Source organism: Notolepis coatsorum (assembly GCF_963971535.1).
Source record: "Notolepis coatsorum genome assembly, chromosome: 7".
In the NCBI taxonomy this organism is placed as follows: domain Eukaryota; kingdom Metazoa; phylum Chordata; class Actinopteri; order Aulopiformes; family Paralepididae; genus Notolepis; species Notolepis coatsorum.
Genome location: NC_140171.1, coordinates 87,413,565 through 87,437,804, shown reverse-complemented (window position 1 = coordinate 87,437,804; position 24,240 = coordinate 87,413,565). Strand labels below are relative to the sequence as shown.

At 42.2% G+C, this 24,240-nt stretch overlaps 1 protein-coding gene across 4 annotated transcripts in view; it reads left to right on the top strand.

Annotated features, from left to right (window-relative positions):
* Nucleotides 1-24,240, top strand: part of map4k3a (mitogen-activated protein kinase kinase kinase kinase 3a) — a 459,102-nt gene that overhangs the window by 265,837 nt on the left and 169,025 nt on the right. For all 4 annotated transcript variants that reach the window (XM_084319042.1, XM_084319041.1, XM_084319040.1 and 1 more), the window contains exons 10-12: nucleotides 11,979-12,041; nucleotides 15,253-15,334; nucleotides 17,673-17,792. In XM_084319042.1, coding sequence (XP_084175168.1) covers nucleotides 11,979-12,041; nucleotides 15,253-15,334; nucleotides 17,673-17,792 — 265 coding nt within the window. The remainder of the gene's footprint in view (nucleotides 1-11,978; nucleotides 12,042-15,252; nucleotides 15,335-17,672; nucleotides 17,793-24,240) is intronic.

The following is a 24,240-nucleotide window of genomic DNA, read 5'->3' as shown; positions in this document are numbered from 1 at the left end:
TTTTCAACGTATCGTGGATATCGTGATGTTTTGCCCAAGAGGATTGTGTCGCGTCAATCTGTCCACACGTTACTCGTTCATATCTCAGCCTGTGCTGAGATATGCCCATTCCGCGGTCTGTTAATAAAGTTTTCAATCAGACAGATGTATGGAAAGGCTTTTATTATAACATTCGTTGTAGTAAAATCATTATGCCTCATTTAGTCATCCTGTGAAGCACTGGTCTCCTACTCGACGGCCGCGGGGAGCTAACGTTAGTAGCTTTGTTGATGTTCAGCACACGGGACATTCAGGAAGTCAAAAACTAATAACGCTTGCCGATTGGTGCTAAGAACAGCAGGGCGGGTGCAAGCGGTGTGACGTCATTGGCAGACTCGACTGTCAATCAAAATGATTATGTTTCCTACAGAATGAATGAATGAAAACTGTATTAAAAGGTTGCAGAATGGGTACAATACAGTACAGGAGGATGAAGACCAGAAAAAGACTTTCGGCTTTTTTACATAAGGGTCCTCCATTTTCAATTCATCAAAACATTTAGAGACATACATATATACAGTAATTTCATAAAAATGCTAAAATGCTATTTATTGATTGATTGATTTAAAACTTTAACATATTGCAGAATGGGTACAGTACAGCTCAATACATACAATTGTTAAGGGGATGCAGACCAGAGAAAGACTTTAGTCTTGTTTACATCAGGGTCCCCCATTTTCAATTCATCATATTTCATATCTAAATCATATAATATCTCATATGCAATATATAATCTAATAATCTAAATCTAATATAAAAATGCTAAATGCATGGGTATTTTATTTTGTCTTTAATGTTAGCTTGCAAACTCAAATACTGTCTTGGTAAGCCTCATAATGAATTGTTTGGGGTAAAAAAGAAAAACATCGTGATGTGTATCGTGTATCGCCGAAAGGTCAGAAAATATCGTGATATCATATTTAGGCCATATCGCCCAGCCCTAGGTACTGGTAGAGCCTAAGAGGTCAATGATGTCAGTGTGTGTGAGGGCACAGGTCTGGTAGAGGTCAGTGTGTGTGAGGGCACAGGTACTGTTAGAGGTCAGTGTGTGTGAGGGCATAGGTACTGTTAGAGCTCAGTGTGTGTGAGGGCACAGGTACTGTTAGAGGTCAGTGTGTGTGAGGGCACAGGTCTGGTAGAGGTCAGTGTGTGTGAGGGCACAGGTCTGGTAGAGGTCAGTGTGTGTGAGGGCACAGGTCTGGTAGAGGTCAATGATGTCAGTGTGTGAGGGCACAGGTACTGTTAGAGGTCAGTGTGTGTGAGGGCACAGGTCTGGTAGAGGTCAGTGTGTGTGAGGGCACAGGTCTGGTAGAGGTCAGTGTGTGTGAGGGCACAGGTCTGGTAGAGGTCAGTGTGTGTGAGGGCACAGGTCTGGTAGAGGTCAGTGTGTGTGAGGGCACAGGTACTGTTAGAGGTCAGTGTGTGTGAGGGCACAGGTCTGGTAGAGGTCAGTGTGTGTGAGGGCACAGGTCTGGTAGAGGTCAGTGTGTGTGAGGGCACAGGTCTGGTAGAGGTCAATGATGTCAGTGTGTGTGAGGGCACAGGTCTGGTAGAGGTCAGTGTGTGTGAGGGCACAGGTACTGTTAGAGGTCAGTGTGTGTGAGGGCACATGTCTGGTAGAGGTCAGTGTGTGTGAGGGTACAGGTACTGGTAGAGGTCAGTGTGTGTGAGGGCACAGGTACTGTTAGAGGTCAGTGTGTGAGGGCACAGGTCTGGTAGAGGTCAGTGTGTGTGAGGGCACAGGTACTGTTAGAGGTCAGTGTGTGTGAGGGCACAGGTCTGGTAGAGCAGGGGTTCTCAACCTTTCTGCTGCCAAGGCACCCCTGTGTCCAATAAAATATTCCAGGGCAGCCCTACATACGATAAAAGACTTTTCCGGTCCTGTCTTTTTGGCTACAATGATGACAAAAGTGCTTGCTTTCAAAATAACGTTTATTTAACCCATTGAAACCGGGAAACACATTTGTGTGTATATGCAGGCTATATAAATGCATTATTAGCAGGCGTTTCAGGTCTAAATGTATAAATAAATATAGCAATAGTGTGACCATTTCTCAAACAGAAAATCATGTATTTTTTTTTTAAATACAGAAAAGGATCACACAACATGATACCAGTCTGGTTTAGCATGAGAACACAACATTGCAGCTGCACTGTTTGACTGGGGCAATCTCAGCGGTGGAATTGGTACTGGAAGGTACTGAATTGGTATTGGTAACTGTAACCTGTTTCGATGGACGAGTTAAAAACGTGTCCATTTTGTGTGAAAATTCAGCTTTGCGGTTCACGTTGGAAATATTATTCTAGTGAGGTGACGATTGATTATGACATCACATCCCTGCAGAGTGCCTTTTACTGTTTATCTGTTAAATACAGTTTTCATTCATTCATTCATTCATTTACATTTTGTATCATAATAATCATAACACACTCACTTCTAAGCTGTGTGGTCCGGTCTTGAACTTTCCATAACGTGTCTCGATAAATCCATTTGATTAGATCCAGCACTGAATGCATTTAGTGATTATTATCACAACGACGATTGCGATAGCCACTTTGCATTTCCTTGATAACGGACATAGGACTGCTCTGGAAATGCGTTGGAAAATCTGTTGGTAAAAGTAATGACGACGTTAAGTTGGTGAAGTTTCTATAATAACTTTACGAAACGTGTGATCGATTTCTTTTTTAGTTCATGTTATTAGATTAGGCAATTATTGTATACACATGAAGCACTAGATAGACTATTTGTTTAGTTAAATAGTTGCAGGGCTGTACGTTAACTTTTTTTGCACATAGCACTGGTGCTACAGAGGTTGATAGTTTTGTTTGTAGCACAGGCCAAAATCTTGTAGCACAAGTATAAAACGTGTTATATTTGTAACAGTCACAAATGTGCCTATTGTATTTGTGTTATTTAGTTGCAGTGCCATGTTTGGCTGTCATTTTCATGCTGACAAGTTGACATCTCACAGCCAGACACGTTACGTGTAAGGAATTACATTACAATTTTTTTTTAGCTCTTCCTGACATTTAAATTAAAAACTATTTATTGTTTTTAATACAAATAGACCTCCTGTTCACTATAAAGTGCCACATTTTGATATATTGAGCTCTAAACTTTAAGGAATTTTTTTGGAACACGCAACCCCTTCCTTTCCCAAACCGTTCCTGCAATTGTTTTATGTTGCATGATCATGCATACATTTATTATGTATTGTATTTTTTATGTTTAAATATCAACATCATCTGTCTGTCCACCCTCAGTACATTTACTATCAATATAATATACTCGTCTGACTTCATCATATCTTTTCAAACGCACACACACAGAGGGAGAATGCCAAGTCCCCACTCTGCTGTTCTCTGTTGCTCTGAACAGGGCTTTAGCTTGTTGTTAGCTCATGCTAACGGGACGTTAGTTCCGGTCTTAAACACGACGTGGCAAATAAAGGAATGGCAAGGATTGCAAAGCATGTTATATGCATTTGACCCGTTGCAGAATAAAACAGCAGGGATTTGTTTTGGGTCGCAAAAACACTATCCATGCTCTGTTTCAATGTGCGTGTTCACGTTCCAGACGCGCTACTGACTGCTGCTGAGACGCTACTAGAACTGCTGTGTGGAGATGCATTCTATTGGCTGTGTGCTGGAGCGGATATGAGTCACGACACCACGGATTTTCAAAATAAGAGTATCATAATGACCTGAATGTTGCTAGCTATCGGCAGTGATGCCACAGATTACTTGTAAAAGTAATCTGATTACTGATTACTCCTTTAAAAAGTAATCTAAGTTACTTTACTGATTACTTGATTATCAGAGTAACTTAGTTACTTTGAAAGTAACTAGGTTACGAAGTCGTCGTCGTTCCCCCAACAGTTTTTTTTAAACGCTTTATTGAAAGTGCATAAATTGTTTTTAACTTGTTTCTCTGCACATAACGTAAATTGTTAAACTAGTGCTTCAGCTTCTGTACCATCAAGTATGGTAAAGCAACAGTCTATGATGCTCACAGCATTAGAGCAGCCAGCCAGTGGTTTTACAAAACCAGTGTATCACATCTAACAAATGCAGGCTGAACTATTCAATTATATCAACCGTAACTATTAAATTGTTTTTATAAATGTCTCTCTATAAACATACAATCAGTCTCTCTTTAACATGTAACTTAACTGTAAATCTGGCAAATAAGAGCTTTTGCTCTGCCACCATCAACCCTCCTGTACCTAGGCAAAACAGAATTGCTCCACCTGCCGGCCAAATCCTCCCCCCTGACCGACCTCTCCATCACAGTCGAGAATGCAGCTGTGACCGCGTCCCCGACCGCCAAGAACCTTGGTGTTGTCCTCGACGACCAGTTGAACTTCTCTGCTCACATCGCAGCGACAACCAGAACCTGCAGATTCCTCCTGAGCAACGTCAGAAGGATACGCCCATTCCTGACAAAAGAAGCCACCCAACTCCTCGTCCAATCAACAGTCATCTCCCGCCTCGACTACTGCAACGCACTGCTAGCTGGCCTCCCGGCCACTGCCACCAAGCCTCTTCAACTCATTCAAAACGCAGCGGCCCGCCTGATCTCAAACCTACCGAAGTCGGCCCATGTCACCCCACTTCTTAGGGACCTGCACTGGCTCCCCATTGCTGCACGTATCCGCTTCAAGGCCCTCGACCTAGCATACCGTGCGGCAAAGGGAACCGCTCCCGCCTACCTCCGGTCAATGGTCTCTAACTACACACCCTCAAGACCCCTACGCTCTGCATCTTCTGGCCGCCTCAGATCTACTCCTATCCAAGCTCCCGGAGGGTCATCAAAGAGAAGCCGCCTATTCTCAGTCCTTGCCCCACAATGGTGGAATGAACTACCCATCCCAGTTAGGACAGCCGAATCCCGTCCAATCTTTCGCCGTCGACTAAAGACTCACTTCTTCAACCATTATCTGAAATGATAAAAAAAAAAAAAAATCGAACCCTGACTAACCTGTCATGCACTTGTCCTAATAAACTAACCTACACTGTAACACGCAACACTTTGATGAACATTGCTACTCAGCTGATAGAGTTATACCCTTCTTGCTGTCTTGTCGCACAGAACTTGTAAGTCGCTTTGGATAAAAGCGTCAGCTAAATGACTAAATGTAAATGTAATGTAGTCGAAGCGTCGGCTAGTGTTGTGATTCCAGATGCTTTCAATGCAATTGGATGTGCTGTTTTTAGCGGTAGACAGTATTTTGTTTCCTCCGCCGTGAAGTAGTGACTGAGGCTACGTTTAGACGAGCGTTTTGGGGTGGAATTCTGAACAGAAACCGCAAAAGTCATCTTGCGGTTTCACTTTTAATTTTGCCAAGCGTTTTGGGGTGGAATTCTCCGACGACGGAGCCCTGCTGTCACACGATTGGCGCATATGTCACATGACGTGCTGTGAAGACCCGCCCTACTCTGCCTCTGATTCGCAGACTGTGGATGGGGAATGTGATTGGACCAAAGCAGAGTCACTCAAAGACAGAGGGACCAGTCACGCCGCGGGACACATTCTTGTATTTAACCCTTTCACTGCCACACCACGTCACTCCCAAAAGAAAAACAGCTCAAAATGTATTTTTGACTGTCGAAAATTAAATAAAATACTGCATTCCGCCTGCATTATGAATTTATAATGAGATAGTAACGAAATAGTAATGCACAGCCACTTGGACAAGTAACTGCAATCAGATTACTGGCTTTTAAAGATTAACGCGTTAGATTACTATTTTCGGGGAAAAGTAATCAGATTACAATAACGCGTTACTTAGTAACGCGTTACTGGCATCACTGGCTATCGGAGCCTAGTTATTATAGTTGGAGCTGCGCTTGGGCAGAAATGAGACCCGCTACAGGATTTTCAAAATAAGACTGTTGTCATTCTATATTTTTAAAGAACATTCCCAGGCATCTCGCGGCACCCCTGGCAGTGATGTCAGTGTGTGTGAGGGCACAGGTACTGTTAGAGGTCAGTGTGTGTGAGGACACAGGTCTGGTAGAGGTCAGTGTGTGTGAGGGCACAGGTACTGTTAGAGGTCAGTGTGTGTGAGGGCACAGGTACTGTTAGAGGTCAGTGTGTGTGAGGGCACAGGTACTGTTAGAGGTCAGTGTGTGTGAGGGCCAGGCACGTGGGAAGTGGGTCAGACTTGGGGGAGATAAATAATAATAATAACAACGTCATATTAAATGCTTGCGCGAAGCGCATCATTCGTGATTTTCCATTCATTTGAAAGATCAATATTTTAGACTACAACAGACAAACTTACACCAACATGTGGACAGTTCACACACGAAATGCAGCAGTTTTTTCTCTAATCAGAAGACGATTTATTGTCGATTTAGACGCAAGCGGCAACAATATAGCGGTTGGACTTTCGTTTCGCACACCGCACAGGATCTGTGTGTGTGTCTGTGTCTGTGTGTCACTGTCACAACAACAATCCCTGCAGGAGCGATAATAAACACACATTACCTATTCCGAAGACGGTAGAACACCGAATGGTTTTGCGTTCAGGAGTGGTGGAAATAAACTCCTTCATGACAACATGTCCCTTCATGACAGAATGTCCAGAATATGCTGATGCATATGCAGCAAGTCCAGGTTATTATTATTAAAGAAATCAGATATTCGTTTTTGAGACATTTCTTTTCTGAGAGACACAAGTAAACACACTCTCCACTGAAGTTCAGTCAGTCCTCCCTCTCTGCAATTCGTTCCCGCTTTACCAACTGATTTCCAGTTCCGCGTTGACGCTTCCAGGCCGCATCTATTCGAATCCCAACCGGTTCATGCGTCGGCTACACGCTGTTAATAACACTGCATTATCGAGACAGCGCCCCTGCCCCTATGAGGATCTGGCAATGAATTCCAAGAGTAGGGTAAATCTGCAGTGCCGCTCCGCTCTGTGACATTGAGTAGCCTCGGTTACAATGGAATAAAAGCCAAAACAACCTTGCAGTTGCAGTTACACTCCCCGCCAGCAGGGGGTGCTGCAGCCCCCGCAGCACCCCCACTAGCCGCGTCCCTGGTGAGGGCACAGGTCTGGTAGAGGTCAGTGTGTGTGAGGGCACAGGTACTGTTAGAGGTCAATGATGTCAGTGTGTGAGGGCACAGGTACTGTTAGAGGTCAGTGTGTGTGAGGGCACAGGTACTGTTAGAGGTCAGTGTGTGTGAGGGCACAGGTACTGTTAGAGGTCAGTGTGTGTGAGGGCACAGGTACTGTTAGAGGTCAGTGTGTGTGAGGGCACAGGTACTGTTAGAGGTCAGTGTGTGTGAGGGCACAGGTACTGTTAGAGGTCAGTGTGTGTGAGGGCACAGGTACTGTTAGAGGTCAGTGTGTGTGAGGGCACAGGTACTGTTAGAGGTCAGTGTGTGTGAGGGCACAGGTACTGTTAGAGGTCAGTGTGTGTGAGGGCCAGGCACGTGGGAAGTGGGTCAGACTTGGGGGAGATAAATAATAATAATAACAACGTCATATTAAATGCTTGCGCGAAGCGCATCATTCGTGATTTTCCATTCATTTGAAAGATCAATATTTTAGACTACAACAGACAAACTTGAACACCAACATGTGGACAGTTCACACACGAAATGCAGCAGTTTTTTCTCTAATCAGAAGACGATTTATTGTCGATTTAGACGCAAGCGGCAACAATATAGCGGTTGGACTTTCGTTTCGCACACCGCACAGGATCTGTGTGTGTGTCTGTGTCTGTGTGTCACTGTCACAACAACAATCCCTGCAGGAGCGATAATAAACACACATTACCTATTCCGAAGACGGTAGAACACCGAATGGTTTTGCGTTCAGGAGTGGTGGAAATAAACTCCTTCATGACAACATGTCCCTTCATGACAGAATGTCCAGAATATGCTGATGCATATGCAGCAAGTCCAGGTTATTATTATTAAAGAAATCAGATATTCGTTTTTGAGACATTTCTTTTCTGAGAGACACAAGTAAACACACTCTCCACTGAAGTTCAGTCAGTCCTCCCTCTCTGCAATTCGTTCCCGCTTTACCAACGGATTTCCAGTTCCGCGTTGACGCTTCCAGGCCGCATCTATTCGAATCCCAACCAGTTCATGCGTCGGCTACACGCTGTTAATAACACTGCATTATCGAGACAGCGCCCCTGCCCCTATGAGGATCTGGCAATGAATTCCAAGAGTAGGGTAAATCTGCAGTGCCGCTCCGCTCTGTGACATTGAGTAGCCTCGGTTACAATGGAATAAAAGCCAAAACAACCTTGCAGTTGCAGTTACACTCCCCGCCAGCAGGGGGTGCTGCAGCCCCCGCAGCACCCCCAATAGCCGCGTCCCTGGTGAGGGCACAGGTCTGGTAGAGGTCAGTGTGTGTGAGGGCACAGGTACTGTTAGAGGTCAATGATGTCAGTGTGTGAGGGCACAGGTACTGTTAGAGGTCAGTGTGTGTGAGGGCACAGGTACTGTTAGAGGTCAGTGTGTGTGAGGGCACAGGTACTGTTAGAGGTCAGTGTGTGTGAGGGCACAGGTACTGTTAGAGGTCAGTGTGTGTGAGGGCACAGGTACTGTTAGAGGTCAGTGTGTGTGAGGGCACAGGTACTGTTAGAGGTCAGTGTGTGTGAGGGCACAGGTACTGTTAGAGGTCAGTGTGTGTGAGGGCACAGGTACTGTTAGAGGTCAGTGTGTGTGAGGGCACAGGTACTGTTAGAGGTCAGTGTGTGTGATGGCACAGGTACTGTTAGAGGTCAGTGTGTGTGAGGGCCAGTGATGCCACAGATTACATGTAAAAATAATCTGATTACTGATTACTCCTTTAAAAAGTAATCTAGTTACTTTACTGATTACTTGATTATAAAAGTAACTTAGTTACTTTGAAAGTAACTAAGTTACAAAGTCGTCGTCGTCGTCCCCCCTGCTGCTGCCACAAGAATGACAACAGTTTTTTTTTTTTTTTAAATAATGCTTTATTGAAAGTGCATATGTCATAAATCATGATTGGCTGCTCAGACAGGTCATCGTGAGACGTCATCAGCCATCAGGCCATACTCCGGTCCAGCTGACTGTACCCCTGGCTCTCTTATCATCAGCATTATGAGATAGTAACTAAATAGTAACTCACAGCCACTTGGAAAAGTAACTGTAATCAGATTACTGGCTTGTAAAAAGTAACAAGTTAGATTACTATTTACTGAAAAAAATGTGCACTGGTTAGGGCACAGGTACTGTTAGAGGTCAGTGTGTGTGAGGGCACAGGTACTGTTAGAGGTCAGTGTGTGTGAGGGCACAGGTACTGTTAGAGGTCAGTGTGTGTGAGGGCACAGGTACTGTTAGAGGTCAGTGTGTGTGAGGGCACAGGTACTGTTAGAGGTCAGTGTGTGTGAGGGCACAGGTAGAGGTGTAAAGTACCGGTATCGATTCCCAGGTACTGGTTTCGGTTCAAATGTGAACGGTACCCAACCCTATGGTTAGATTAGTGCAATGTATTGTCATACAGCACAAGTACAGTACAACAAAAATAAATTTGGCATCCAATCACAGTGCAAATGTAACAGTAAAGTGCAATCGTTATATACAATTTACAGGTTAAACTAGGTATAAAATACATCAATTAGTACTACTGAGTAATAGTGCTAATCGTAGGGATGCTCGATATTGGCTTTTTTACCTATACCGATATTGTCCAACTCTTAATTTCCGATACCGATATCAACCGATACCGATATATGCAGGGTTTCCCCCCCCCAAAAAATGGAATAATTTCAGGTAATTAACATTACATATCTCTTGTTGTGGAATTAACACAACATTATGCATACTTTTGACAATAAATAAAATTAGAATTTGTTCTTACTTGCTTGCCTGGGTAAATAAAGGTTATAGAAATGTTAAAAAAAAAAAAGAAAAAAAAAAGTTGTAGTATTAATATGTACAGTGATACAGGTATAAAGACACTGTAGTGGCCACTTGTCGCTCCCCAGTGAATTGACAAGCGTCCACGGTGCACCCGCTATTACTTATCCTACTCAGTCCCAAAGTTGTGATGTTGAATGAATTGAATGTCCAAAGTTGCTCCTCTTACGGTTTACAGGGTTTATTGTTGTCCAAAGGTAAATGATAGTGAATGACGGTTTTAAACAGAACAGTTGTCAATTGCTCAGATCCAACAGTGAAACAGTGAAACAGGTAGAAAATTGTATCCTAATCACAGGTGCACCAAAATGCAGTGATCACCTTGGCTATTTATAGGAGTGGGCTGTAATGGGTGGTGAGCCCTAGTGTCCAAACATAAATAAGACAGTCTAAAACAGTGCCTAGTTCCAATATATAATATAATATATAGATAATAATAATACTAAATAATAATAATAATCTATAACAAGAACACTCATTGGCCTTTACAGACACTATGGTAGTAAGTCATACTGGCCAGCAGTGTACAGAGGGATGTGGATATATATATATATTTATATATATATATATATATATATATATATATATATATATATATATATATATATATATATATATATACCCTCCCCAGTCCGACAGAGGGTAGCGCAATGACCAGCGCAGGGAATTGGCATAATGACTAAATTGGAGAGAAAGAAAAACATATACAATCTGGAATTTATGTATCTATATTTAGGATATAGCGTAGCAGCTCACGCAGGTAGGGGGCAACTTGGTCATGTGACTTGTTCGTTGTTTGTAAACAACGAACAGGTCTATAGTAAATAAATAAAAATAATTGAGTCCGAAATGCGACGGCTACAGAAACACACACCTTCCTGCGTCACGCTGTCTTTCTGCAGCCGTCGATATGTTTTGACAGCTTCTAGACACAGAGACACGTTCCACCCGCCGCACAGTCAGCTGGTAACAGTGCTTAGCTCTCTAAGCCTCCTGACAGACTGTTTACTAAAAGGCTTCTGTTCCCAACTGATGTGCGGGAGCGTCTACAGGGGCGCGTTTACAGGAATACCCGGCATGGAAATGAAGAACATTAGCGGGGTGGTGTAATTAGCCCAGGCCCTGGCCAGCAGCCTCCAGGAGCACAAGCAGGCTCGCATCCTGAATATCAATGTGGCTCTGACCCCATCATTAACCAGATCGCTACCAGCCACCCCCCCCCCCCCTTATCAGTTGGAATCTATAATTGCACTCCAGATTGTCTCCAAATCGTCTCCTCTTCATTCTGTCACCCTCTTCTCTACTATTAGGAATGTGTTAACTATTTTATTGCACTGTAAAAAAAATTATTTTATATGTCTGCACTTTATGTGCTCATTTTATGTCTATTCTATTCTACTACTTATTGCAGTGCACTATTGCACTATTTTACTCTGTCTATTCTATCTTACTCTTTTTATTGTCTATTTTCAAACAGAATCAAACCATAAACAAGGTGGCCTGTTGGGATGTTAGATCCTAATGTGAAAAACTGTGATTTTATATGTCTGCACTGTATGTGCTCATTTTATGTATTTTTTTCTGTTGTGAAGCACTTTGAGCTGCAATTTTCTTATGAAAAGTGCTATTCAAATAAAGTGTATTATTATTATAATTATTACTATATTACTAAGTGTGTCTTAACCACCGAAATCTGCATGGACTACAACGTAAGGCATATATCGTGTTATAGTCAGGGTGCCCTGTATATGGTGTTATAGTCAGGGTACTGTGTACACGGCGCTCTCTATACCGTTTACTTGTACTCTTACTCATATTATATATTACAATTATTTATTGTAACAGACCCTCATCTGCACATCTGTTTATCTTTCTTATATTTTTATATTTAGAGTTAATTATATTGTTTACACTGTTTATTTTTCTCATATAAAATGTTTTATTCAGATCGACCTTTATTGTCCTATGACACCCGAGGGGGATCAGTAAAGCACTATCTTATCTTATCCCATGTCCTCAGAGCTCTGTTCTTGATGACCAAAAGTAACTTCCAGCCGCCCAAGTTGAAAGACAAAGTGAAGTGGTGAGTTGAGTCGGTCTCCGCTTGCCTCCCAGATACATCTATCCTCCTCCTCCTCCTCCTCCTCCTCCTCCTCCTCCTCCTCCTCCTCCTCCTCCTCCTCCTCCTCTCCGCGACCCTCTCCCTTAACCCTCCACTCCCGTCTTCTCTCCTCCCATACTCTTGTCCGCTGTGAAGGACAAGTTAATTGTCACTGAATGGAAGTGGGACGTCCTTTTACCGGATGGAATTCAGTGAATGATGGATTATGGTTTTGTTCGTTTAGATCTCTCACCTTATCATATTATTTATCCCCAGTTCAATATTAGATATACTGAAATAAGCCCCAGTTCAATATTAGATATACTGAAATAAGCCCCAGTTCAATATATACTGAAATAAGCCCCAGTTCAATATCAGATACTGAAATAAGCCCCAGTTTAATATTAGATATACTGAAATAAGCCCCAGTTCAATATTAGTTATACTGAAATAAGCCCTGTCTCTTTAATGCACTTTAATTTGTCTTCCCACTGCACTGTACATACATACTGTAGCCCCTAGTGGTCAGGCTGAAGATAGAGAAATTATGATCCTCCAATACACCAGTCAGCCTCCTTACATGTTATTATACACAGTATTTTATGCTGGGTTAGTAAGGTAGAAGATCACCAGCCTTACATGTTATTATACACAGTATTTTATGCTGGGTTAGTAAGGTAGAAGATCACCAGCCAGCCTCCTTACATGTTATTATACTTATATGCACATGTCTTATATGCAGGGTTAGTACGGTTACTTTCAGAAGGATCCCACTTATTACTTTCTGGTTACTTTGCCTCTTAAATCTGAATATATGTAGTTTGCAATATTCTTATTATTTTGCAAACTTTTATTTAGATATTTCATGAAATAAAGTTATTATCACACAACCACAACCTTTACCAATCATTATTCCCAAAGTTGGATTAAAATATGACTAAGATGACAGTTATTATTGGTTAGAATGTGTGTGACCATTATTATCAATAAATTATCTAAAATAAATAAAACAACAACCCTCGGTTTGGAAGGAAGTGTTCAATTGGGACTGAATATCACATTAACAGTGATTTGATTTGCTGTATATTTTAACCGGTAGTTGTTGATTGGCTGATTTAAAATGATGGTGTGTAACTTCACATTAATGACATCAGAGGATGCATATTCCACGCCTGCAGTGCCAATATGTCATAGACAAATGTTATATTAAACAGACATTTGTGAATATACATAACATTTGAGCCATTATACATAACATTTGATTGCCTTAGTAAGTGTTAGTAATCCAAGTATCCACTCAGTGTTTCTACGGTTACAATAACAGATTACAGTTACCATTTTCATAACGAGATGACTTTAAATGTAGAATCTGTAATGCTTTCAAACAGCAACCTCTAGGCTTAGCTTGGTATTGCACTTTGTTTACATTTTGTGTTTTGGTCTGATGTGTGGGTTGTGTGCATTTCTCCAACCCTGTCCCCACTCAACTCCAATGCACACATTGCACCAAAAACACAAAATGTAAACAAAGTGCAATACCAAGCGGGGACACTTTTGCCTAGAGGTTGCTGTTTGCCCGCATTACAGATTCTACCTTTAACACCGTTACATTTAATCCATTACTTGCCAACCCCCTGTTTATACTCAACGACATACGTGGTCTGAGGAAGAAGGGAACCCATGCACTATATGAACCACATAACATCCTCTTTGTCTTCATTTAATGGCCTTGATGTACTTAACACAGACGGTAGACAATCAATCAATAAAGTTCAACCATTACAACTAACCTATTTACAGAACGTAGGACATACGGGAACTATAAAAGTGCCTCAAATGGGGGTGTTCTGACCTCCCAGAGAGGATAGTGATCCGATGGGGGCTTATCGATGCTAACGGGCTACTAGCTAACAGTTACCGCTTCCACCAATGCCCCCCCCCCCCACGCCTTTGAAAACCCTTGGCTTCTCGCCTCCCGTCTCCAGAAAGGGGTAACGGGAAAGGAAAGAGAAACAGCCATGCAATATTCATGAGGTGAATCAAAATGCTGCTGAAATATTAACAGGTCAGGTGCGGCTTAAAGAGAAAGCCACGCTAATGCTGTAAGTAAAGGGATAATCCGCCCTGCTGCATAGTGAACCAAGCGGGGGGGAAATCATTTGGCGGCACATTCTTCTGTTCGATGATTCATTTGAAAGCTGTAGTGTTTGACCCAGAGACCTGTAGTTTGTTTGTTTAAAGCTAACAAATGGCATAAAGAAAAGTTCATACCTGATGTTTATGTCTCGAAACCAACAACACCTTCCCTGATAGACATATATCCAACAATATTATATATATATATATATATATATATATATATATATATATATATATATATATATATATATATATATATATATATATATATATATATATATATATATATATATATATTTTTTTTGTCTACATTTATTAAAGGGGACATGGATGATGGGTTTAGCCTAATCTTTGTATGGATTTGTCAGTCTGAAGTGTTACTTAGGCGCTGGAGAACAATGCCGTATGTACTCCTTGCTGTTTGGGGTTTGAATTCTTCAGATAAAAATCTGACATTACAAAAAAACAAAAAATCCATGAAAAGCAGTGTTGTTGCTAATCATTGACATAGCCTGTAATAACCTCCCCCAGAAAAATCCACTTTGCATTTGACATATTGAAATGTTTTTTTTAACAATAATTTGTGATGCCATCTAAGACACAAGGGTTAATACGCCTTAACAAGCTGTTCAGAATGGCTTGACCCTCAATGATGAATCAATTAGCTGTGCTTTTAGGAATGAGAAACACTGCTCACCTACTCGACTGTCCAGTTTGTAAAAGCATTACACCTTTGGGTTTGGAGTGGCCAAGGCCATGTGGGGACAGAAATAATGAATTTTGAATTTGTAAATATTCTTTATAAATATTCACCATTATTGAATATTCATCCCTTTAGTACCTCTAGTCTATGTTATCTTGTATGTGTCGTTTTAAACTTTTTTGTTTAGTTATTTTCCTACTGCATGTATTCCGACCCCCCTACATGTATGGTATGTATTGGTATGTATTTATGTACAATAAACTACACTAAATCTTATATTTACAGAATAGATTAAATGTTTTAATTTTACATTTATATATTTTTATTCTCTGTTTTCTCTCTTTCCCCAAGGACAAATAACTTTCACCATTTTGTGAAGATAACTCTTACGAAGAACCCAAAGAGGCGGCCGCCGGCGGACAAGATATTACAGGTGGGCTGGTCACAGCAACATGCTGCTTTAGTGCAGTCTGTAGACCACCACAACATGCTGCTCTAGTGCAGTCTATAGACCACCACAACATGCTGCTTTAGTGCAGTCTGTAGACCACCACAACATGCTGCTCTAGTGCAGTCTATAGACCACCACAACATGCTGCTTTAGTGCAGTCTGTAGACCACCACAACATGCTGCTCTAGTGCAGTCTATAGACCACCACAACATGCTGCTTTAGTGCAGTCTGTAGACCACCACAACATGCTGCTCTAGTGCAGTCTATAGACCACCACAACATGCTGCTTTAGTGCAGTCTATAGACCACCACAACATGCTGCTCTAGTGCAGTCTATAGACCACCACAACATGCTGCTTTAGTGCAGTCTATAGACCACCACAACATGCTGCTCTAGTGCAGTCTATAGACCACCACAACATGCTGCTTTAGTGCAGTCTGTAGACCACCACAACATGCTGCTCTAGTGCAGTCTATAGACCACTACAACATGCTGCTTTAGTGCAGTCTATAGACCACCACAACATACTTCTTTAGTGCAGTCTATAGACCACCGCAACATGCTGCTTTAGTGCAGTCTATAGACCACCACAACATACTTCTTTAGTGCAGTCTATAGACCACCACAACATACTTCTTTAGTGCAGTCTATAGACCACCGCAACATGCTGCTTTAGTGCAGTCTATAGACCACCGCAACATGCTGCTTTAGTGCAGTCTATAGACCACCACAACATGCTGCTTTAGTGAAGTCTATAGACCACCGCAACATGCTGCTTTAGTGCAGTATGTAGACCACCGCAACATGCTGCTTTAGTGCAGTATGTAGACCCAGGGGCGTAGCTGGGGGGGGGTAGCTTAGGATGATTCCAAGGGCCCAGCACTGGGGGGGCCCCCCAAACATTTTTTTTTTTTTTTTTTTTACTAGACATCACTCAGGTGTATTATTGATGCTCTCATTGATACTATGTTTGTTTCTGAAGTGTGTGTGTGCGTGTGCGTGTGTGTGTGTGTGTGTGTGTGTGTGTGTGTGTGTGAGATATATAGAGAGAGAGGGGGGGCTTTGGTAGACTATTGCATTGGTCCATTCATTGAAGATGAACGCAATGAGACATCCTTTACTAGGCTCACCCACCAACAGTGCAGGTGCTGAACTGCTGATCCGAATGTATAGGTAAAAACCATATTATGCGTTTTCATCAATAAAAAAATGGCAAAAAAAAAATCCGCTCGCGCGCTTATGCGCGCTCGCATTCACTGGGGGCCGACAAATACATTCTTTCATGGGGCCCAGAATCTGGAGCTACACCCCTGTGTAGACCACCGCAACATGCTGCTTTAGTGCAGTCTATAGACCACCACAACATGCTGCATGTGATTAGGGATGTCCCGATCAAATTTTTTTGCTCCCGATCCGATCCCGATCATGTGATTTTGAGTATCTACCGATACCGATCTTTTCCGATCCGATCCAAAAAAATTATATTTAATAAATTTCTCCCATTACATTCACCCTGAATGTTGACGTTATCCAGGTGAAAAGTTAACTTCATTCAAGCGAGGCATTGCAACCGGAGTAATCTAAAAACTCTGTCTCCAACCTGCTGCTTCAGCAGCAATGGTGCCATCGTCTGTAAAAATCAGGTGACTGCAAGTTCTGCAACTAGTGGATGTCCCTCATCCTTGACATAAATCATTTGATGTATAATTAAATCAAAGGAAATGCATTTGTTTTGGCAAAATTCTTCTGCTCTGTGTGACAACAAATAAATGAATGATGATATGCAATTTAAAACCAAAACTAAGGCCTCAGTATGAGTTTAAGACGTGAACATGGGCATGTTTGTTGAATAATTTTTTATTTTTTTTTTTATTTATTTTTTTTTTATCCCGCTCTTCTGAAAATCACGTGATCGGGACATCCCTACATGTGATAGTAGAATATATGATACAGGTCATAAAATTATAGTACAGTGGAGAAGTAGAAATAGAATTAAAATAGGCAGTGTAAACAATATAGCAATATAATTAACTCTTAGTATGCGCATATGGGCAAGTAGGCAGTGTAAATAGGTCAAGGTGCAGATGAGGGTATGTATACCCTCTGTTATATTTGCCTTACAATAAATATAGTTGCAATATTATATATAATCTAATATCTAATCTAATATATATAATCAAAAAATGCTAAATAGATGCTCTTATTGGGTAAGTATACACTATACAGTGAGTATACACATTAATTGTTGAGTGTACAGATTCTAAAGCTGTTCAAAGTTGTTGCCAGTAATGTATTTATGTATTCTGTGTCCTTGCCAGCATCCCTTCGTGTCCCAGCCCTTGAGTCGGACCCTGGCTATCGAGCTGCTGGACAAGGCCAGCAACCCAGAGCACTCCTCCTACGAGGAGCACCCCGACGACGAAGAAACGGACCCAGAGGTGAGTCTTTTCTCGCCAGAGTGACTAACTGCCTTATCTAACACATCAAATCCTTAACTATCCTTAATACTATGGTCGCCAAAAACGCCTTACCACGTCATTCCCCGCCAGGCTCATTCTGCCAAAGACGCCGTACCACGTCTTTGATATCAATATTTAAAAAAATCTGTGATCGAAATCATATTTCTCCCCCGGAGACTTGAGATCTACTGTTGATCCCCTCTCAACTCTCCAACGGTTCAAGAGCGCCATCTGGTGGCCGATCGGCGGATCGCCCAGAGCGGAAACAGGAAATGGAAGCTGGTGCTCATTCCAATTCGGTCCGATCACTCGCTAATAGTCCCAGGACTCGAGCTAGACACAACGGAAAGCAATCCGTTACCAATAACTCGATAAACAACATGATTTGGACGTATATACTATTATACAACCTGGAAATGGATCGCATATTTCTACATCCCATAATAGGAATATTTCTGCTCCACGCTCATCACCCAACGCTATGAGGAAGCTACGGTAAGATTCAGCGTTATTTTTTAACGTGTTCGATATAAACTGCTCTGATGATCATATCACCCACACTAGATGAATCATCTAACGTTGGCCACGGAATTATAAACGACCCCCCCCCCCCCATCCGGTCAACATCAGATGATCAGTAGTAACTTCTAGAAGCACGTCCATTTGAAATTTTTTATCTCGCGCAGTGCTATCAAACTGTATACAATCATCAATATAATGCATTTAGGTCTATAAATCACGTTCTGTTCTGGAGAAAGCTAAATAAAACGATAAAAACATACTTTATACTTTATTTGACCATATTTTAGTATGAATATGTGAATGAAAAAGTATAACGTTGCTACACCCTGAACAATAGATACTTGATGTTGAATGGGCCATAGTAATGTCAATTTAGCAATACAATTAAAAAAGTTATAGCCCTGCAAAGAAGGGGAACTTCTCCATAGACAAATAGAGCTGGCGTGGGATGGTTTATTCTGTATAAGCCTGGCGACCAAAGTGTTAACTATGATTATCATCATCTCAGAATCCTTTTCATTTATATTATCTAGAGCATCTTCAACGTCCACAACAAGTTCCAATGCTTGTTATTATACCTCTTTTCATGTCTTTCTGCCATTTTATTATAAGACTAGGGACAAGCACCTCTCTATCCTCTGTTACACATGAGCAGCGTGTGTAGGGGTGGGGGAAAAAATCGATACGTAGTAGTATCACAATACTTTGCGTGGCGATACTGTATCGATACAGGGACGGCAAGTATCGATATTTAATTATTTATTAAAAATAAAAATTTATTTTATTTTTTTGTATAAGGAAGTTGCATTGTTCATTTCAATACCTGTAATAGTAGAGTAGTCCACACACATGCACACATGTGCATTCAGTTAAGTTGGAATATGACTGTAATACAAACAGTTCAGTTTGTCAGGTACATGCAACACAGATTAGTGTTTATGTAGCGTGATCCAATCTGCGTTGTGTCTGGTGTGAGGTGGAAGTAGACTCCGACAACGGTACTCAATTGATGGTTGTTTTATTGGTGATCTCCTGTTATTGAACCAACACAGCACACACAAAACATGGCGTGAGCTACCATCATCACCGTGTAGTCCACCTCTGCTCTCGTTCATGACAAACTCAAAGAGAGAGCGAGCGCGCGCGCACATTCAAAACAGCGCGCCATCCACAGTTACAACAATTGTTAGCTACTATTAAATACATGTAGCTCAGTACAAGTCAACTTCAGCAAAAACATATGAAATAATATGAAATGAAAGACAGTGTGTAAGCATTAATTAAACCGAAATACAAAAACAACGGTTCATACCTGTTATTGAACCAACACAGCACACACACAACATGGCGTGAGCTACCATCATCACCGTGTAGTCCACCTGTGATTGCCAAACAGAATACTAGTTAGCACACAACGGTACTGTGGCTGTTTTACACAGGGTGAATTAATGTCATCACACAACAGGGTATTTCAGTACCAAAACCAAAACATAAATCAATTTTACAAGTTATACATAGCAATTAAACCAGATATTAGATAACCGAAAGGGCGTACCTCTGCTCTCGTTCATGACAAACTCAAAGAGAGCGATCACTTCCGCCGGCGTGTCTCTCGTCGACAAACCGGCTAAACCATTTTGTACATTGGTTGAAAGTATTTACTATACAACAATTACTCAACTGGAAAGATAACCTATCCTCTCTAAACCCATTATAAAAGACCAAAAGGGATTTCGTTTGGAGAATCAATAACTCAATATGAGGAAATTAATATAAACTAGTAACCAAGGCACCCCTCCAAAAACACTAGAGTGAGCTCGGTCCACTTTGTTCCTTCAAAGTAAGAGTGTTTCCGTCTTGGCCTACTTATTTAAGATGAAAGATAACAGTTTCTGTCCATGATTCTAGCATAACAACTTCACTCTGCTACATTTACATCTGTCTGCTTGAGAAAATACCATGTTCTGCAATAAAAATTATTGAAGTGAGATGAACAGACTGAACTTTATTTTATTAGATAAAACATGTTGACAAAGTTTTACTTTGCAGTTGAAAAAAGGTAATAAATCGCAATATATCGCAATATTAATATCGCAATACTCAGCATATCGCAATATATTTAGTATCGCAATACTATCGTATCGTGACTCAAGTATCGCGATAGTATCGTATCGTGAGGCCTCTGGTGATTCCCACCCCTAAGCGTGTGTCTGTCCGATGGCTCACTTAGTGTAGATAGTGCACGATTCTAGGATTCTAGAGATACACTTTGAATTCTGACAGAGAAGATAATCTCCCAATTCAGATACAATGTAAAGCAAAACATTATCATAAACGGTTCCAAAGAGATTTCATGTTTTGCTAAACATGTCTAAACAGACACTCTGCTTTAGAGGGTTAATCCTGTCAAACAGCGACTTCTAGACAAAACCGCTTGGTATCTCACCTTGTTTACATTTGTTGTTTTTGGTCTGATGTGGGGGTAGGAGTTAAGTGGATAGTGGAGGGGAGGGGTTGCTACTGCTGGCCACATGTCAGGCTCTGCCAAGAGAGATCTGGAGACATTCACAGCAGAATACATTACTCAGCTCCCACCCACACATCAGACCAAAACAAAGAATGTAAACAAAGAGCAATACCAAGGGGGTGACAGTGGCTCAGGAGGTAGAGCAGCCATCTGGTAATCTGAAGTTTCCCGGTTCGATTCCTTGCTCATCCCCGGCAGCGGAAGTGTCCTTGAGCAAGTCACTTGACCCCTAACTTCTCCTGATGAGCAGGTTGGCACCTTGCATGGTTGCCTCCACCATCAGTGTGTGAGTGAATGTGAGACATGCATTGTAAAGTGCTTTTGACTAAACCACTCTATAATAATAATAATACATTTTATTTATATGGCGCTTTTCAAGAACCCAGAAGACGCTGACAATAAGCAAAACAAATGAACAGAGAAACAAAGAACCACAGGGAATAAGCAACAGTATGAATAGGCAAGACATAAAACCACGGGTAACAAGTAACAAATACAAAGTCCAGTAGGGGAACAATCAGGGAAGTAAGGAAACCGAGGGGAGGGGGGGGGGGGGCAGGAGAGGGAGAGAAAGTAGGGGAGGTGGTACAGTAGGTTAGAGGAGGGTGGTTATGGGTAGGGAAGGTTGTATGCTTGGGAGAACAGGTAGGTTTTGAGTCGGGATTTAAATCAAATCAAATCAAATTTATTTGTAAGGCCCGACAACACACGTTAATGTCCCCATGGGCCGGACACGTCTTCTTTAAACAAGTCAAGAAGAAACATAACAATAAGTCAAGAACAAAACAAGAACACCATAAGGTCCAACAAATTTAAAATAAATGCAAATAAATGAATGAATGCAAGCACTCCCAGACATACCCCACACGAAGGTAAGGAAAAACTCACTAAAACCTAACAATAGGGAAAAATGCACCACAGGCAGTGTGGAGGAGAGAAACCTTAGAAGGGCCATTCAAAGGGGGGATCTCCCTTCTTAGATGTCGGTGATAGTAGTGTTGCAGACTAACAGTTGGTAAGCATGCACTCATGTGTGTAGTGAAACACAGATGAGTGCATGCAATAGCAACTGAACATTTTGAAAAATTAAAGATAGAGCTGATAGCGATAGCAACTGAACATTTTGAAAGATTAAAGATAGAGCTGATAGCGAATCTATTTGAGGCACAGGGGTCGCGTCCTCCCCGTCTTAATCACGGGACGTTCAACACTCCGGTCATCGCTCCAAGACAGCCGGAGACAGGGAGATAGGGGGCGGCGCAGAGAGGGTCGCAACCTCCCCGACATCATCGCGGGACATCCAGCACTCCGGTCACCACTCTGGGACAGCAACTCACAGGGAGACAGGGAGACAGGACAGGCGTTAGACAGCTCGCGTGATTGTAGTGGGCGGACATAGCAATAGATACAAGTGGTAAGCATATATGTGAATAGAGTAGATATATGAAGTAAGCATATTATGTGAATAGCATAGAAGTACTTAACCCAGCAATGAAACCACGTTGACAGACCACGAACCATGTTGACAGACCACGGACAGAAGATGGTAAGGAGCTGATCCGTGGCCTCGGTGGTGCATGTAGAGCAGTCTCTGCAATCTTGGCCAAGACCCCGAGACATCCATCACCTTGGTCAGCACTACAAGACAGGCACTCAGGTGACTTAAAGGTGTAGAGTGAGGGAGATTATCTGACAGTCTGAGGGAGGGTGTTCCAAAGTCTGGGTGCAGCTCATGAAAATGCCCGGTCATCAAAACGTTTGAGTTTGGATGACGGGACAGTGAGGGAAGCAGTGGAAGAGGACCGGAGGGAACGGGTGGGGCGGTAAGGGGGAAGGAGGTCAGTCAGGTAGGGGGGGGGGCAGGCTATGGAGGGCTTTGAAGGTGAGGAGTAGTCATTTGAAGTTTATGCATTCTTTGATCGGGAGCCAGTGGAGAGAGTGGAGGACAGGAGTGATGTGGTCACGGGACCGGGTGTTGGTAAGGAGGCGGGCAGCTGAATTTTGGACCATCTGAAGTTTATGGAGGGAGCGGGAGGTGATGCCAGTGAGGAGGGAGTTGCAGTAGTCGAGGCGGGAGGAGATGAAGGCGTGTATGAGGGATTCAGCGGCAGGGGGGGAGAGGCAGTGGAAGGTGGAAGTAGGACATTTTGACGATGGAGCGGACATGGGGGTCGAATGAGAGGGTGGGGTCCAGGATGACGCCAAGGTTGTGAACTAGGGGGGAGGGGGTGATGGTTGAGTCGTTAATGGTGAGTGTGATGGGTCTGGATCTGCTGAGGGTGGTTTTGGTGCCGATGATGAAAAGTTCTGTATTGTCGCTGTTTAGTTTGAGGAGGTTGTGGGTCAGCCAGGTTTGTAGTTCTGATATGCAGGACTCGATGTGACTGAGGGGTGGGTTGTGGGGGGATTGTGTGCTGATGTAAATTTGGGTGTTGTCGGCATAGCAGTGGAAGTCGAGGTTGTATTTGCGGATGATGTAAATGATGTAGTAAATGCAGACCATTTACCATTTTTGACTAGATGTCGCTGTTTGACGACGTTGCAGATTCTGACTTTAAGCGAGTATCCAGATTCAGTCCTAATGAAACAGACAAGACATAGTTGTATGTGTTCAGAACAAAATGTGAGAGAGTTTGAACCAGAACAAAATAATATAAAGTCCTAGCCGACTTCAGTACAGGTCCATCTTTCTCCATCCCCCGCCAACACAAGTTCAAGTTCAAGTTCAAGTTCTTTAATAGTTGTCATACAGAAGTACAGAATACTTTCATACAAAATGCTTCTTACTGTTACGCTCCAGAGACTGTGCTAGACAAGATAGTATCAAATAACATAATATAGCATGTAATTTAGAAGAAGAAAAATGAGGTCACAGTGTTCGGTATAGACATATGTACAATGTTCTGAGTTACCATATAATATACAATACTATGCAGTGTACTAATGTACAGTACTATCTAGTGCAAAGCAGAAATGGAATGAGGTACAATTTTAGGTACAATTTACAGTAAGGTGTACGAGTTGTAGTGCAATCCTTCATCAATAAATATAAAGTGTGGGGAGTGGGTGCTACAGTGTGTTTGTTTAAAGTGGGTGTGTGCTATAAAGTGTGTGGAGTGGGTGCTACAGTGTGTTTGTTTAAAGTGAGTGTGTGCGTGTGGATGTGTGTGCTATGTGCGTTTGGTGGTTGTTGTTGTGTAGTGTTCATTCATTGTTCGTTTAGCAGCCTGATGGCCTGGGGATAGAAGCTTCTTCTGAGTCTTTCTGTGCTCGCCTTGAGACTCCGGTATCGCTTGCCTGACCGCAGCAGTTCAAAGAGGCAGTTGTTCGGGTGACTGGAGTCTTTAATGATTCTCTTAGCCTTGCCCTTGCAACGCT